The sequence below is a fragment of the Platichthys flesus genome, chromosome 21 (genome assembly GCF_949316205.1).
Source record: "Platichthys flesus chromosome 21, fPlaFle2.1, whole genome shotgun sequence".
Classification (NCBI taxonomy): domain Eukaryota; kingdom Metazoa; phylum Chordata; class Actinopteri; order Pleuronectiformes; family Pleuronectidae; genus Platichthys; species Platichthys flesus.
Window position 1 is genome coordinate 1,265,840 of NC_084965.1, and position 17,491 is coordinate 1,283,330.

General features: G+C 45.1%; 1 protein-coding gene across 1 annotated transcript; it reads left to right on the forward strand.

Annotated features, from left to right (window-relative positions):
- The first annotated feature begins 1,195 nt into the window (after positions 1-1,195).
- Positions 1,196-16,960, forward strand: LOC133933111 (MAP7 domain-containing protein 2-like). The gene is made up of 17 exons (XM_062380082.1): positions 1,196-1,352; positions 2,152-2,235; positions 2,525-2,578; positions 3,428-3,588; positions 7,074-7,218; positions 9,777-9,866; positions 10,823-10,912; positions 11,460-11,554; positions 11,688-11,761; positions 11,874-12,082; positions 12,162-12,300; positions 12,621-12,801; positions 12,902-13,006; positions 13,328-13,391; positions 13,888-14,032; positions 14,445-14,734; positions 14,825-16,960. Exons 1-16 carry the CDS (start codon positions 1,316-1,318, stop codon positions 14,728-14,730), a joined length of 1,959 nt encoding a protein of 652 aa, XP_062236066.1. The 5' UTR covers positions 1,196-1,315; the 3' UTR covers positions 14,731-14,734; positions 14,825-16,960.
- Positions 16,961-17,491: the final 531 nt, after the last annotated feature.

Below are 17,491 nucleotides of genomic sequence, written 5' to 3' on the forward strand. Positions count from 1 at the left end.
GGGAGAGAGAGAGAGACATGAGGGAGGGAGAGAAAGAGAGAGAGAGAGAGACACATGGGGAGGGAGAGAGACAGACATGAGGTAGGGAGAGAGAGAGAGAGACATGAGGGAGGGAGAGAGAGAGACATATGGGGGAGGGAGAGAGAGAGAGACATGAGGTAGGGAGAGAGAGACTGATAAACACAATCATCTAGAAGACAATATAAATACTGCAGTACTATTTACTCAAATGCTGTATTTATATGCACTTGTACAATACTTTACCCTTTTCTTACGATGCCTCCATTTCATATACATACATATTTATCTATTTTCAAGTGGGTAGATATTTTTAATGCAAAGATAAATCACCTCAAAAATAATGATTTCTTCAACTTTGGTACGAATGTATAATTTGACTTGAGACGAACTGATTAGAGATCAAAGTTCAAAGGTTAAAGGTCACAGCTGCACCGGTTCATCTTAAGACTGAAATCTATATTTACTGTATCCATGTGTGTGTGTGTCTGTGAAGATGGCAATGAAACTCAACTGTAAACAAATGCAGTGTGTTAGACGGGGGTGGGGGTTAGGGTTAGGGTTTGGGGGGGGGGGTGTCCTCATCCTCTGGGCGAATGTTCAAGTCCATGGTTTGGAGACAGTTACAGATTCCCTTGGTTTGTTATGAGCTCATCTTTATTCGAGAGGAGGAACTGAGATCAGTTTCAAACTGCTCCTGATCCTCTGAAACGTGTTCAGAGCGTCTTCTTCTTCTGTCCTGTGTCAAGGTGCATTAGTGTCATCCTCTGGATCTCCTCTTCTTCTTGTTCTCTCCCCACCCCAACCTATGATCACCTGGATCGAAGGAGAGGGGAGGGGCCTCAAGCTTAATCAGAGAAGAGGGGAGGAGCCTCAATCAAAGGAGAAAAGCTCCGTGTGGCACAATGACGTCATATGAAGCTCATGCCCGTGCATGATGCATGCGCGTGAATCGGTGAGCAGCTGCTGGAGCGCGCGCCAGTGTTTACTCTCATCACGTTTCTGTCACGTGCACCTGCAGCAATTTAATTGTTGATTTAAAACAGTGTAATCTTTCAAAATAAAAGACGGTTCAGAAACTGAGGTGTGAGCTGAGAGCTGCTCCGCCCCCCCTCCCAATCTGTCTCCTCTCCCTCCATCTGTCTGTATCCCATCCTCCCTCTGTCTCTCCTCCCTCCTCCGTCACTGCCCCCCCCCCGTCCGGCTCCTCCCGAGTCATCGTGCCCGAGCAGCCGCTCTCCTCTGCGGGCTTCACAGACTCCTGCTCCGGTTGGTGAAACCGACGACGACCGTGAAGATGACCCAGGTGTCTCCGAGCTGCGCCGACATGACAGGTGAGGACAACATGTCCCGTGTCCCCCTGCAGATGTGATTGATTGACGCACAGAAGGTAACCCCTCAATCTGACATTTTATATAATCTGCAGAATTTTTGTTCGTGTTTTCCGTTTGTTCAGATGACGTTTGACTGCATGAGGCCGGAAGCTGATGAGCTCATTCTCTCCTGAATCCTGTTAGAAGCTGCACGTGTTTTTACACAGGAATTCAGTGATGTCATCAGGACACAGCAGATTCTTCTTATTGTTATTTAAACGTCTCTCTTCCTCTTTTTAATGATATTATCACCCGACCCTCTGCCTCCCTGCGCACTGACTGACAGGCTGATGTTGTTTCCTCATGATCAGCTTCCATCCACCATCATGCTCTTGGGTCTCATCCCTCCACTGCACTGGGGAGGACCAGGCTTTGAACCTGTGATTCAGCTGATTCCTTTAGATCTGTGATGTAATTCTGAGTGAAGAGAAGCTGGACCCTGGAGACTTATCTGGGTTTTGCATGTACCTGCATAATGGCTGCATGTGTGTGAGTGTGTTTGTGGGCAGGATGCAGGCGAGTCAATGGATGTTCTCACGTCTTGATAGATACATGAATAAAACAAATCAGAAATTGGCTGCGGGTTACACTCGGTTGTCCCACAGCGACACCTGACCCTGAAGGCCTCACGTTGACCAGCAGATTGAGCCGTGCACAGACAGAAGCTGGGGTCACGTCCACAGCTGCAGGTTTTCATCTGTGTTTGTGTGTCTGCCAGTGTTGCATGAATCATGTGTGACTCCTCTCTCCATAAACACAGCACTGGCCCCTCCTCCCACGCTGCAGCTCACCAATCGGCCTGTTTCACCTTCCGGATCGCCATCCAATCACAGCAGCCCCCCAGGTAAACTTCTGATCATCACTTGATGCACTGTCATTGTCGTCATAATCCAGAATATAAAGCAGGAGGTGTAGTCAGCTCCCAGGTCCTCGTTGAACTCCACTTTAGTCTCAGTGCTTTTATGTGTTACATAAAATATTTCATTTAAGAGCATCTGTTCAGGTTGGCGTCTGCGGAGGTTATAATTACACTTTAACGCACAAAACACACAAACCACATCAGCCCTGAGTAAGAAACAAATGTTCAACGTGACAAACATCGAGAATCATTTCAATTTTTTTCTTTCCTGAAGACGCCCGGCCGCCATTAAACAAAGAGCGACGGGAAGAGAGAGAGAAGACACAAGGTGTGTAACGCTGTAATGTTCATCTGCCTCAAAGACACACACACACACACAAACACACGCACTTCCTGTTTACCACTGTGGAAAATTAAATATTAACATAAATAAAGTGTAGAGGAATCTACTGATTGTGGTATAAATCAATGGACTTGAGTTTAACATGTACGAGCAATGAATGTAATCTATTACCCGAGGTAAAAATACTCATTATGAAGAGGACTAGTTGGAAAATGGACTCTTAGGTCCTGAATATTTTCATTATCGATTGATCTGTTGTGTTATTAGTATTTTAAATGATTTCATTTCTTAAATCCTCCGTCTTCCGATGTTTAGTCTGAGTAACCATCAAAATATTCAAATCTTAGACTTGGAAACCTGTTAATTACAGATTTCAAAACATCTTCTGATGAGTTCTCTTTTATTTGATTTTTTTTTTAATAATAATTGCAGCTCTGAGCAGAATTAAATCAAAAGGAAACAAAAGACAGAAGAAGGTGAATCAAGGAGGAAAATACGGAAAGAACAAAAAAAGAAACAAGCAAATACAAGAGACAAGTAAATAGAGAAATATCTTTACATGTGTCTTTGCCACTGGAGCTTGAGAGGAAGTCAGGAGAAGTTCACAGTTTTTAAAGTCTGTGTTAAAACATTAGCTCAGAGTCATTATGGTCTTTTCCTGCTGGAATAATCCACTCGGCTCGAACTGACCTCTAGAAGAGTCCAAGAACTATTTATCTGAAGCTTCAAGTAAAAACCTTCCAAAGTTACAACCTTAATACTGTAAACTTGTGTGTGTGTGTGTGTGTGTGTGTGTGTGTGTGTGTGTGTGTGTGTGTGTGTGTGCGCGTGCAGAGCTGACGGAGGTGCTGCGTGATAAGGAGCGCCGGGTGCAGCAGCAGCTGGATCGCAGTGCCGGGGAGCGAGGGAGGAAGATGGAGGTGCAGAGGAGGAAGGAGCAGCAGCGCAGGGCAGCAGCCGAGGGGAAGAGACGGCAGAAGCAAGAGGCAGAAAAGGTCAGAGGTCAAGCTGATGAGGCGTTCACTTGACATTAGAGGAGGTGGGAGAACAGCATGACGCCTTGTTAGTGAGGCTGAACCACAGGCTCCATGAAATGATCTTAACCAAGGTGCAGTGTTTCATATCAACATCTCGATGCAGCGGTGGATTCAGAAATGGGCGAGAAGGGCGACTGCAGGCAAAACATGGAGCTGTCACCACTGTCCCATATAAACAAACTAACAGTTCTAAATATTTAAACACTGTAAAATACTTTGCTTCATAATTCCTGATGAGGAATGATTTGAGTTCAGGACCATTATGGCTATTTAATGGTCTTATACAGGAAATAAATAAAGACCATTATGAAAACTTCTCTAAACTTCAGCATCTTTACGGTCCTGAAAATCTCCTGCTGCGTTCTTCATATGAGAAACATATAAACGTCTTTTTTAACTTTGATATGGAACAAAAATAAGTTCAAGACTCTTTTGCTGCTGGATCTGCTTTTTTTTAAAAATCAGGACGAATCTGAACAAGTTTTCAGTGTCAAAGTTCTGACGATTTAAAACAAATCTCATCAAATCAAGAACTTGTTTACTTGTTCACATGTTTCCTGTTAATTCATTAAATATAATGAGTTGTATCAGAGTGAACACAACCACGTGTTAGTGTTAATAGAGGCCTGGTTTGTTGACAATGTGATTTAAAATCAGAATCATGATCCTCTGTCCTCTTCCCTCGATGACTTCCTGTCCACCGACCAGCTGGTTTGTTTTCAGACTTTAAGAAGAAGAGCTTAAATGACCCTAACATCAAACTTCTTTTACTTTGAACTTCATTCAGGCTTCACATTAGAGGGGGCTGGGGGGGGGACAGATATTGTGGCGGTGGACAGAAACCAATAAAGGTGTGGCCCCTAAGAGACGTGAACATCGGCCTACGTTTGACTCATAGTGGGTCAGAGGTCCCTTATATGGGGCCCAGGGCCAAAAGAGTGAGGTCACATGCACCACCTCCCAATGTGAGTGGTCTCCGGAGCACTGGCTTCAGTTCTGGACGGCGGGATGAAGTGGAGAAGCATCCAGCCTCTGTATTCACGAGTGTGAGGATAGAAGCTGCAGGTTCTCCTCGAAGGTTTGAGTTATCAAAACGTACGAGATCGAGAGGAATGTGCCGTTTATTCAAAACACAAACTTCATTCATCGCTCTGTTGAGTCATGACTCGGCTTCAGTTGGTCCAGAAGCATTGACTCAGGTTATTATTAATATTATTATTATTTCCATCGTGAATGATTCTGCTGAGTTTGGGCAAGAGCTCCGTCAGTTTGACATCAAGCATAAATTACTAGCTCCTGTGGAAATTAACCAGTCCAGAGTCCTGGGGGGGGGTTGTCACTGGGTCTATTGATTTGCATGCTAACACCCCCCCCCCCCCCCCCCCCCACACACACACACTCATATGCATAACTTAATGATTGGTCAGTCTCGCGGGAGATTACATCACTGCTGCTTCCTGGAACAGACGGAGGAAACGGCAGAATCGATGTGATCCAGGTTCTATAGAGAAAACACACAAGGTTTCATTTCTGATTTAAACTGATTTTAAATCAGGTTCATTTAGTATTTTATTGTCAATTCATTCTGTCAAAGGTTATTGCTCCTAAAACCACTGCAGCTACTTTTCACAGTTAATTTTACGATCATTCATATTTTCATTCATCTCAATCAGTTTGATACATTTTGTCCTAAATCGTTCAGTGTTTTCTGAATGATCATATTTATTTCTTCCCCATTTGTGTCTGAATCTGAAAAATTAGAGTTTGACATTTAGTTTGACAAACGATTCAAACTGTGAATTCATATAATAATATAATAGTTATTATATATTAATATTCTGTTGAATCTGTTGTATATTCCCTCGACTGTTTATTCGTTTGTCAGCAAGTTTACACAAAAACAATTGAATGAACGTGGAACTTGGTGGAGAATAATTCACAGATCTTGATGAAAACAATATTCATACACAAATATATTTAGAGGACTCATTTCTATGTGTTTCATTTGGTGCAGTTTTGACAGAAATTAGCTCTACTGAGTGTTTTCATTATTGTTATTCTTGAAATGTATTTATTAATACTTATTATAATCATGACAAACACTTCCTTTGTAATTATATATGGATTCATGATGTTTGTTGTTGATGTTGCACAATCTTAATATTTAATATACACTGCACTGGTATCTGGTTCTCCTTCAGGCCTGAGTCCGCTACAGTCTCTTCTTCCATCCTGCTTTTCTCTCTGTCTTTGCTTTTATTTGATCTGTTCTATTTCTCCTTCCCCCTCTACCGCTCCATCCCTCCATCCCTTCCACCTCCCCACCTCCATTTACATTTCTGCCTCCTCCCTCTCTCCCTTGAATCCGTCTCTCCTCCCTCCTGCAGTCAGTGCGTGACTCTGCATGCACTTTCAGCAACACCCCCCTCAACAATGCTGAGATGGGCCTTTCCATCCTTCATATACAGACAACCCTCTGGAGCAATGCATATGCTTTATTGTACCATTACACATACACACACACACACACACACACACACACACACAGTGTAAATATCAGTTCCTGAAATGTGCCTGATTGTTTAAATCAAGATCTGTGAAACAATATTTATCTCACAAAAAAGATAAATGATCGTCCAGACACACAACAAAATTGATTGTGTTGTTCCCTGACACACACTGCTTCCTCCGCACGGGGGGGGGGGGGCCTTCTCGGTCGAGGTAATAAACAAAATAAATATCAAATAGTGGAGACATCAATTAACGCAAAAGAATTATAAACAAATCAGACGGAGGAAGGCGACGACACTTACACGTCTATATTTAGTGGGTCGATATCGAGATGTTACTTTATTTACAAAGCTTTTATTAAATCCATAACAACCACGAGGGGATTCTCTTAAAGGTAACAAGGTAGACATCGAATAATAAAATAGAGAGAGAGAGAGAGAGAGAGAGACAGACAGAGCCAGAGAGAGCGAGACAGAGAGAGAGATTTTAGATAAAACAAACGCAACCAGTATCAATATCCAATCCACCCAGTGTGTGTGTGTGTGTGTTCTGTGAAATAGACTCAGTCATTACAGAGAGAGAGAGAGAGAGAGAGAGAGAGAGAAAGGAGGGAGGGAGATCGAGGTAGTTATAGTGTGAAAGAAGAGAGAGAGAGAGAGAGGGTGGGGTGAACAATTGTGAGGTAGGAGAGAGAGAGAGAGACGGAGTCAGTGCTACCTAGAGGGAGCGGCAGATGGAGAGAGAGAGAGAGAGAGAGCTGCTGTATTATGTATCACTGAGGGACAGAAGCGGGCGATCGAGCGCTGGTGACCGAGGGCGAGGCTGTTACCATGGCGCAGCCGTCTCCGTGCGCATCGCCTGCCTCCCGTCGCCGTAGCGATGGCTCAGTGAGAGAGAATCTGTTCTTTCCTGTTTCCGAACGCAACGAGCAGGAGAGGCTGGAGGCCCTGGTCCGCCGGAGAGCAGGAGGAGCAGGAGGAGCAGGAGGAGCAGGAGGAGGAGGGGGGGATGCTCAGGACCTCCTGGAGAACAGGCCCAAGCGCTGGACGTGGGGAGGACCACCGGAGGGAGTGGAGGGTGAGTACCACGGGAGCTGGTTCTACTGGTGACATGGTGGAAAGAGAAGGATTGTGATGATGTCAGTGGAGGGTTGGTTTGATATGTGCAGCGGGGCGATCGAGCGGGTGGAGACCGGTGATGATGATGGTGATGGGGGCTGCGAGCGGAGGAGAAGGGAGGAGAGGTGTTTGCTTTCGGGGAGGAGGTCTGGAGGTCAGGGGGAAGAGGGGGATGGGATGAAAGGGTGGAGACGACAAAGCGGAGGAGGACGGCTGTGGGGGGGGAAAGAGAAGGTGACATGAGGATAGAGAGGATGGAGCGAGGGAGCAGCAGAAAAGAGGAGGATGGAAAAGGGTGGGGAGGCTGCAGTGCAGGAGCTGCTCAGCGCTTTGTCTCTGAATCAGTGTTTACTTCACTGTGTCATCAGCTGCTCTTTGTCTTGTTAATGTGCTACAGGTGTGTGTGTGTGCATGTGTGTGTGCGTGTGCGTGTCACAGCTGTGTGGTTTTATTTCTGAGATGGGAGACGGGTCTAAATCCCAGAGGAGTTACACATCTAACCTTGACGACAACAAGGCCGCACAAACTGAGTGCGACATGTTTCCTGTGCCGACATCCATCGCTCTTCTTCTTCTGTTGTCGTCTTTCTTCTTCTGTTGTCGTCTTTCTTCTTCTGTTGTCGTCTTTCTTCTTCTGTTGTCGTCTTTCCCGACAAACGTCTTCTCCTCTGTCTTGTCGGCCGCCAGCGCCACCAGCTCTGTTGCCAGATGCTGTGGTGCATTCATAACGCCATCAATTATTCACCATCAGGCCTCGCCGCCCTGGCACTGACCGGGGATCCGGGTCCAGCCAGCAGCGGGTCTGGCTCCGGCCCGGCTGACAGGCGGAGAAGCTGCTCTGGGATCAGTTGTGCCCACTGCAGCAGAAACGGCAGCTTCTCATCTTACAGCTCGATCAGAGGACGGAGTCTCACCACAGATCGTTCTGTCTTCTCTCGTTCGCTCGGTCGTCGGGTCTGAAACTTGTGATGTGATCAGATGATTCCTTCATGGAGCTGAAAGCTTCACAACAGACTCGTTCATGACCTGGAGCTTCATGAGCAGAACCTGAAACGACCAGAGAAGGATGTGATTCCTCTAACCATCAAGGTGTCATATAGTCTGATGTGAGGGCCGAATACAGGAGGGGGGATCTGTGGGAAATACAACATTTAGTTATTATATTATGAGAATATTTTTTAGTCTCATGTTAGAAGGTGAATATCAGAAGTTCAGTCCGTCTCATGTGTTTAAATGAGGAACGTGCAGCATCTGGTTAAATTCTACTTTAGTTTTAAGTTTCATAACTAAATCCTTAAGAAACTGAGCCAAACAGACTGTGGAGGAAATGTTTGGTCGACTTCTGGGCCAAAGAGACTTCAGAGCTTTTCAATTAACAATCAGAAGATTTATTTCATTAAATTATAACTTCCTTCTTGTTTATGTCTCGATTCTGATAGAATTACAAGTCGTGAAGTCTGTGGATATTTTCAAACATCTGTGACCTTTACAAATCATTTATGGCATCACATTCATGTCCAGCAAGTCCTCATTGGTCCATCACTTAGTCCAGACTCCAGCTATTGGATGGATTTCTGTAAAATGTGTACATGCATGGTCCCTTCTGGATGAACTCTACTGACTGGGATCATCTGACTTCTCCTCACATCTCAGGAGACATTTGTGTATCTGCAACTATTGCACGGACGACAATAGAAGTTTGTGTTGACCTTTGTTTGCTTTGTGAACGTTGGGGATCTCCTGAGTATCGTCTTCTGCTGCCTGAAGGTCAGAATCTGAGTGGAGCTGGTTCCTGGTCAGGTTTCTCTCTCAGACTTCATGTCAGGATGTCCATCTTTGAGCGTGAGGTAAAAGGTTTGATGGGGAACAAGCAGAATTGTGTAAAAACTTGGATAATGCTTCACTGAAAGATTCACAGTGAAAATTACCTCAAACATTGAGATTCAAACATTGGTTTTGTTCTCACAGCTGATTTCACTGTATGAAGGTGTAGAGATTAAAAACTGGACCAGGATCCTCCCGACCTAAATGAAGAGCTTACCAGATTTAAGATTATCCTTTATTAGTCGCACAACGAGGAAATGTTAACTGGAGTTTGACCTTTGGAGGAATCCTTTATATTTTTTAGCGGATCCACGTTAACGGATGAACTCTGGAATTTGTTTTCACCCGTTTTCCTAACTTGGCCAGAAATGGTGATATTCTTGGTGAAGCTGTGAACTTCCAGAGTTCTTCCTTCTTCTCGTTGCCTGATTGGTTTGTTGAGCTGTGTCAAGTTGTTCTACATTTGTCTGACTTGATGATAATATAATAACATTAATAATAATAATAATTCCTCATGGTGTGAATGTGGCGTTGAGTGAGGTTCATCCCACGATTCTCCTCCTTGTTTGTACGTGTGTTTGTGTGTGAAGTGTTGTGTGTTGGAGTGTGTGTGTGATGCAGGAGTGTTGTGTGTTAGAGTGTGTGTGGGTGTGTAACGCTTTGCTTTCTCCGCTGTGCTTCGCCTGCTGCCCAGGTAACCCTAAGACCCCGCCCTGCCATGCCATTGGCTCTGCTCAGCCCAATGAGCTCCCTGCCGCTCCCAGTGCCAGCCAATCCCGTAACGGTACAGACCACATGTCTCTCTGTGTGCCACGCCCCCCCCCCCCCCCCCCTTTCCTGCTGTCACACCTGCAGCTGGTCCAGTGTCTGCATGTCTGTGGACGTCTGTGTCGTGTGTGTGTTCAGTGAAGTGTGTCTGTAGGTCAATGGAGGGTCAGTGTCTTTACAGTGATGTTATGAAGTCTCTAAGAGATCACCTTCACATCTCCACTCATTGTCTCCATTGTGGCACACACACACCGCCACACGGCCACACACACCCACACAAACACACAAACACACACACACATTACCCCACCCCCATCCTTATATTACAAAGGGCTGTTCCACTTCCTGTAGTCCCGGCCCAGAGCTGTGTTTTGTGATGCATACACAATATTCTCAACGGGGAACACACACACACACACACACACACTCATGCACACACACATGCACACTCACACCATACATCATACCAGACGTACACCCTGTCGCTATCTGTGAAATCCATCAGAGCCATCCGACACACAGACACACACACAGACACACACCAGACATTTTGTCCCACAGCTGCTTTTATATATGAAAGCTTTCTTAAACATGTTTCATATTTATATCTACATTCTCTTCCTCTATATTATTTTCACATTACTTTATATATAAACAATATAAACACACAGCCAGTTCTCTTCTTCTCTCCGGACGCCCTCACGGTGCGTTCAGGCGCCGTGCGTACGAATCATTCTCCTCTCCGTCTCACGGGACTTCCTCTCTCGATGCTCATCCTCCATCTCACGATGAAGCAGGTTACAGACGCTCTGAGTTCTGCTTCATTTCTGTCTGACATCACCAAGGTTGAATCATCGATCGGCTGTTCTGTGTTTGTCAGGATCAGGACGTTCACCGGACGTGTTTGTGATTTACACTCATGTGCAGTGTGTGTCTGTGGTGCTGATTTTTGATGTTTGTTATTTTTATCAGTCGTTGATTTCCTGTGTCCACCCACAATGGATCCACCGATGAACAAACAGCTCTCCAGCTCCTCCGCCGCCCTCCACTCCCCGGAGAGAGGTGAGAACAGTCGTCTGATAAGAAGAGCTGATCTTAAATGTCCTGTTTGTAAAACACATATAAACCCTTTATGTAAAGAAATGATTTATAAACTTCTGATGCACCAACCTTATTTAAAATCAGGTTTCACTTCCTTAATAAATATAAATGATGGATAAACTTCACAAACAGCTTCGTCTTCTAAGGAGAATTTGAAATGAGACGGAGAATGTGTTTTAGACAGAGGCTGAAAAGAGGAGCTGCAGCTGATGCTGTATGTTTAATGTGTTGATCATAATCAATGTCATTTATAGGAAATATTAAAATATTAATGATGTCCATTACATACGTTTTTAAGAGGAAGGAACATATGATACAAGAAATGGGAGATTTTTATTGAAATAGTAAAATGTCAGTTTGGGTTGAGGAGTTTTTTCTTCTTTACTCACGAGTGTTTCTGATTTCTGTTTGTGTCTGTGTGTGTCTGTTTGTGTCTGTTTGTCGGTCTGTGTGTCTGCATGTGTGTCGGTCTGTGATCCATCAGTGTCTTTTGTGTCCAATCGAACAGCTTCCCCCAACAACCACAGACCTAACAGAAGTTCCTCCAACCGCAGGAGCATCGCTGGATTCTCTGAAGAGACGTCCAGAGCCAAAACACCCACGGTGAGGCACCACACACACACACACACACACACACACACACACAGACACACACACACACATAAATGTCCAGATTTCTCCAGTTTATTTGAATGTGAAATGATTATTATTAATATGAATTGGATCTGATTTGCAGGGAGAGACGCCGAACACACCGGCCCGTAGTTCTTCCTTCAGGGCCAACAGTAAAGGCCCGGCTACACCAAAACGGTAGGAAACATACACACCACACACACACACACACACACACACACACACACACACACACACACACACACACACACACACACCGGATGACCTGATGTGGTGGTGTGTGTTTCAGGGTGAGATCGAACAGGAGCCGCGCTCAGTCGCCTTGCTCTCCCGGACAGTTCCCTCCCTCTCCGCTCAGACAGAGAGCCAGCACCCCCGGCACTGACGACAGGGGTCACCCGGAGGTCAAAGGTCACAGCACCCTGGAGAGGAAATCAACCAAATCTGAAACCTCAGAGAAGAGGATCCCCAAATCCACCAGCAGAGAACTGAACGCAGGTAAGGCCACCGGGTCAAACATGTTTTCCTTTTCTTTCCTGCCCCACCTGCCGACTCACCTGTTCCTCCTCATGTCCAGAGTCTCCAGGGACGCCCACGGGCCGGAGTGTCGGGGGGACCACAGACGCTGAGGAGGCGTCCAGGCTGCTGGCCGAGAGACGACGTCTGGCCCGAATACAGAAGGAGCAGGAGGAGAGACAACGGCTGGAGGACGAGAGGTGGGAGGAAGAATGAATACATGTTTTTTTATTGGTTTACAATTGAGTCATGTTGTTTTTGTTCATAAATAATGAAACATCTATTTTATATCTATTTATTGCTCATCATAAGAATCAATTTTGTCAAAACATAATCTGTTGTGTTGCTACTTTGATTCTGGATTCAGGTTTCAGCTCCATTTCTAACTCACTCGTGTATTTTCTAGAAATCCTCCCATTTAATAACATGAAAAACTGTTTCAGAGAATATGGTCAGAAAACAGATTTCTGGCTCCGGCTGATTCAAATCTCACAGGTGATTTTGTCATGTGATACTTTAGGCTGCGGGCGGAGGAGGAGCAGAGGAGGCAGCAGGAGGCCAAGGAGCGACAGGAGAGAGCGGTGCGTCAGGCCGAGGAGGAGAGAGTGAGGAGGGAGGAGGAGAAGAGGAGCAAGGAGGAGGAGGAGAGACGACAGAAGGAGCAGAGATGGAAGGACATGCAGGATCAGCTGGACAGAGAGGTCAGCTCAGATTCTCTCTCTTCTGTCAGAAGTATTTCGACTGGTGGAACCCTGAGAACAGGAACTCAAAGTGTGTGTCTCCCATGTTTTCTCCTTCCAGAGGGAGGAGGCGTTCCTGCGAGCCCAGAAAGAGTCCGAGAGGAAGCGACAGGAGCGAGAGCTGCTGCACATCCAGGAGGAGCAGGAGCGCCTGCAGAGGAAGAAGGTACCACCGAGAGGATTAGATCTGCCCTGATAGACTCTGTGTCATCACAGCCTCGGTGTGTGTGCTTGTGCATTCCGAGGCACAAACACACAGCAAGAACACAATCAATGAATCCCAAGGCTTCTCATCATATCACAAAATCTTCAGCTGTCAAGAAAAAACTCAACTGAAAATATTGTCTATTCAGCATTATATTAATACATGAAAATCCACAATGTTATGGAACTAAGTCTCCATCTGCTGCTGAAAATCATTGAATTTGACCTGAAGCTCCAGTAAACTCACTAAATGTAAAGAAATGTATTTATTGTGTTTTTACAGAGAATTGAGGAAATAATGAAAAGAACAAGGAAGAGTGAAGTGGAGCCTCCCTCCGGTTCCCCAGGTGAATGTTCTACCTTTTTACTTCTGTCGCTCTCTCTCGTTTCTTCATGTGTTGTCGTTTCCTCCTCTTCTTCAGTTTCCCCATGTTTTATTATTCTGAGTGTTAAATATCTTCTTCAGCGTCTCTGCTCTGTTTCTCCAACATAATCAGTTTTATATGAAAGCGAATGAGATCAGTCTCCGCTGCAGTGTGACTCAGCAGTGTGACACGTGCAGGGGGACAGCGCCACCTGATGCTTATTGGCTGTAACTGCACAAGTATACTGCAGGGTTTTAATGACCTCTCAGGCCTGAGGTGTCTTTAGTTACACTCGGGTTTCCAGCCCCATCAGTTTGTTGGTTAGTTAGTTCGTTTGGAAACTACTAAACTTGGTGGAATGATGCATTATGGGTCAGAAAAGAACTCGTTAGGTTTTGATGCTGGTCTCGAGTCTGATTTCTCTTTTGTCTGTAACAACGAAACGACTGTGACAAAGCAAAACGCTGTGTTTCTGCAGGAGGTGACATGAGAGCCGAGGCTGCCGCCGCTCTGGAGGAAGACGGCCCGACTCCGGCTGAGGCCCCCGTCATCACGCTGGGGCCCCTGGAGAATAGGAGCTTTGTGGACGAGTTGTCTGACGGAGTCCAGTCAATGGACGTCAGGTAGGAGCCGTGTTTACTCGTGTGTTTCTCCTTCATTTTAGTTTGTCTGCACCGAGGTGAGGCTCCACTAACTTTATTTCTGTAGCACTTTTCAAAATGCAGGTTTACAAAGTGCTTCACAGAGATTAACAACACAACATTCCTTGAGTGTATTTTGAAATTTAAACAACTAATTAATAGTTTGGTCCCAGAGAAGCAAGAAAATAATAAAACAAATCAAATTTAAATATAACAAATAAAACTTTCTATATGTTGAGATGTCGAATCAACTTTTCCTCCTGGTTCAATCACAGGTTCCTCTTCTCCCACGTCTCATTCCTCGGCTCAATATAACTTCTTTACTGCGGCTGTGTTTTGAAAAGTGCTAATAAATGAAATATTGTGTCTCTGTCATCATCGTTGTTTCTTTAAGTTCTCCATCTGTCTCCATCAGCCCCGTGTCCAGGGAGGAGCAGGCGAGCGCTCAGGAGTTCTCGCCCGTCACCGAGGGGACAGACGTCTGTCCCCTGGAGCACCTGATGGACCTGGACCCCCAGGGACGAGTGCATGCTGCCCAGACGGCCCCCTACCCGAAGCTGCAGGCCGGCAGCGGGGTCGGAGACCTCAACAAGAACCTGCTGATTCAAGCGTACAGCGCCGCCTCTGAATCCACCCAGCTCATCCACAGCATCGGCCCCAGCAAGCTGGACGTCCAGTAGTCGGGTAAAGACCAGGACAGATGCTGGAGACGCAGTCCGGCTGCTTTAGAGGAAAGGACAGTTTGCTCATCATGGTCTTGTTTTTCTCTCGCAGGTCCTTTTCAGCAGCCGACAGGAACCAGAACCAAGCAAGAGACCGTCCCCCCCGTCTGCAACTACAACAATCATCACATCACAAGGAACTGATCTCTCATCTGTATTATCAACCACGCTCTTACTGCTCAGCTTCCAGCCACATCTTCACGCAGTGACTCTTAGAAACACAACAGGGTTCAACTGAATCGTGCAAATGATGTGAAGTATATTTAAGACTGTGCGACCAAAAACAAGCAGATGTCTATTTGAGAAGGGGAATTTAAGGAAATTGAAATTACTTTTATTTATCTAAACTTCACCTTTGTTCGTTTCTTAAAACTAGAAGCTTAACTTGTAAAGTTTTCACACATTAACCTTGTTTTCATGAACAGATTGAACATGTTTTTACATGTAAGGTGTCTCACTAACGAGCTGTTAGTCCCGTCCTGTCCTCTGGGTGTGAACAGGACATCTGCTCTACACCCGACCCAGTTAAAACCAGTATGCCCAGATGCGTTGCCTCTAACCATCACTCGAGTATCATTTGCTTTAATCTCCTTGCTTTTGTAAAAACTCTGTAAATAGATGTGTGTGGGTGTTGGAGTCCGTCATGGTAGGAGCAGGGAGCGGCTCTGTTCATCCAGAGCTGTTGTGTAAATCCTGTGTAGCATCTTCAGTGAGGACTAGTTAGTGAAGCTGTGGTTGTAGCTGTGTGGGAGTGTCTCCTCCTCTCAGTGTTTCTGATGGATCCCGTGTGTTTATCTCACCAGCGACTCCTGCTGCTCTGAAACCCAGTGTGTCCTCTGTAGAGTCGTCCCGATGCTGGAGACGAGCTGATCTTATAACCCCGCTGTCGCCCAGTAACACGTTGAGCCTGTAGCTTCGGTTCCTCTGCTGCTCGTCATTTAGCTGAAGGACGTTTTGTGGAGAAGAAGACGAGGAGGGAAAAGGGAAAAACAACGTCTCGTATTTTTATTTGCAGATCAGGAAAATATTGACACAGTGGGTTGTGTGTTCGTCCGGCACTGACTGTAACCACGCAAGCTGTGTTTTATAGTGTGCACTTACCGGTAGTTGTGTGTTTCACTGCTCGCTAGAAGATTACACCTGCTACCCCGCTCATCCCCCAAACTAAAGTATACCTCACAGATCACGATAGACTGGTGTTAAAGCAGCGTTCACGCTCAGCTCGCCACCTCCGAGGCCTTACACGCCCTCTGTGCTTCACCCTCAGGATCCGTCTCATCCAGCATGTGCACTTTCACTGTTTTAAAGGCCACAAAAGATCCAGAAAGTAGAGACACAACAATGTGAGAGGAAGGTTGGATTCCAGGCAGAGGCCCCCAGGGGCCCCAGAAGTGTGGACGGTCAGGGCTGTAACCGGGATTATAGATATACTTGGGTAATAAGTCTACATCCCCCCCCTAAACTCACACCAGGTTTAGAGCATTTAACCTGAATCACATTCTCTTCATTCAGCCGATAATTTGTCTTTAGCACACTCCAGTCTGGTGCAAAAACCTTCTTTCAGTTCTAAATGTCATTGATTGAGTTTATTTGGCCTAAATCTGTCTCAACTATTAGAATCAGCCTTAAACATGCAACGTGTTCAGTATGTGTGTAAATGTAGAATGTAAACTCCTTCCCACCACGATACTGAGGATTTCCTCTGTGTCCTCACCTCCTTTGTTTGAATTTATATATCGTACTCATTGGATTCATAATCCCGTCTGTGAATGTGTAAAGAAAGATGGTGGTGGTGGAACTATGAACTGTTTGGGAGCCGGACCTTTTCAGGGCGAGGAACCAAAGTTGGATCCAAGTGCAAAGAGAGTTTCTGTAAAAAGCTTCTTGATGTGGAAAAGGTTCTCAGCTCCTGAGTGTTTCCTCGTCACTGCTGCAACCTTCAGCTCTTGTTTTACATTGTCACGCCCCCCCGCCCCCCTGTCGGCATCTCCACGTCCTCCGGATTCTGCTGAAGCTCATTGTAAGAGAGTCTCCTGGGTCCCCTTGTATAAGACTTAAAAAAATAAAGGACATAATGTTTATCCTCATATAACTTAAACCCTGTGACACTGCAGCTTGGTGGAATATATCATTGTAGACGTGGTGCATGGATAACTGCTGAAAAAGAACAATAAACTTCATCAAGCCACTTGTGTCGGTGAACTGGGTGAATTCAGAGATGTGTGTTAATGGGAAACAGGAGGCAGGTGACAGAGTGAAGTGGAACTTTAAAGATTTAGAATCTGTAGATGATGTTCAGTCAGAGTTAGAGTTAGAGACGTGCAGGGTTCAACGCAGCCACTTTTATTTCATTATTTCTCACTGTTTATCGACTCTATGCTGCACTGACATTAAAACTGATCTGCAAAAACTGGACTGAAGAAGGAACTTTTACTTAAACAGCTGAAGATATTGATTAGAATTTAACACATGGGATCTTTTCAGTCAACGCATGAATGAATTCAAATAAACAAATTCATGTTTTAGTCACATCAGGACTGAAATAAAACCCTATCTGTACAGTATAGTAATAATAATAAGCTTTACAAACAAAAACACATTCAAATGTCATAAAACAAATAAAAACATAGTCATAAAAGAAAACATTTCCTAGACGTGATATAAATAATTTAAATACTATGATAGAATTGTAATATTTGTTATCATTTACTGAAGTACT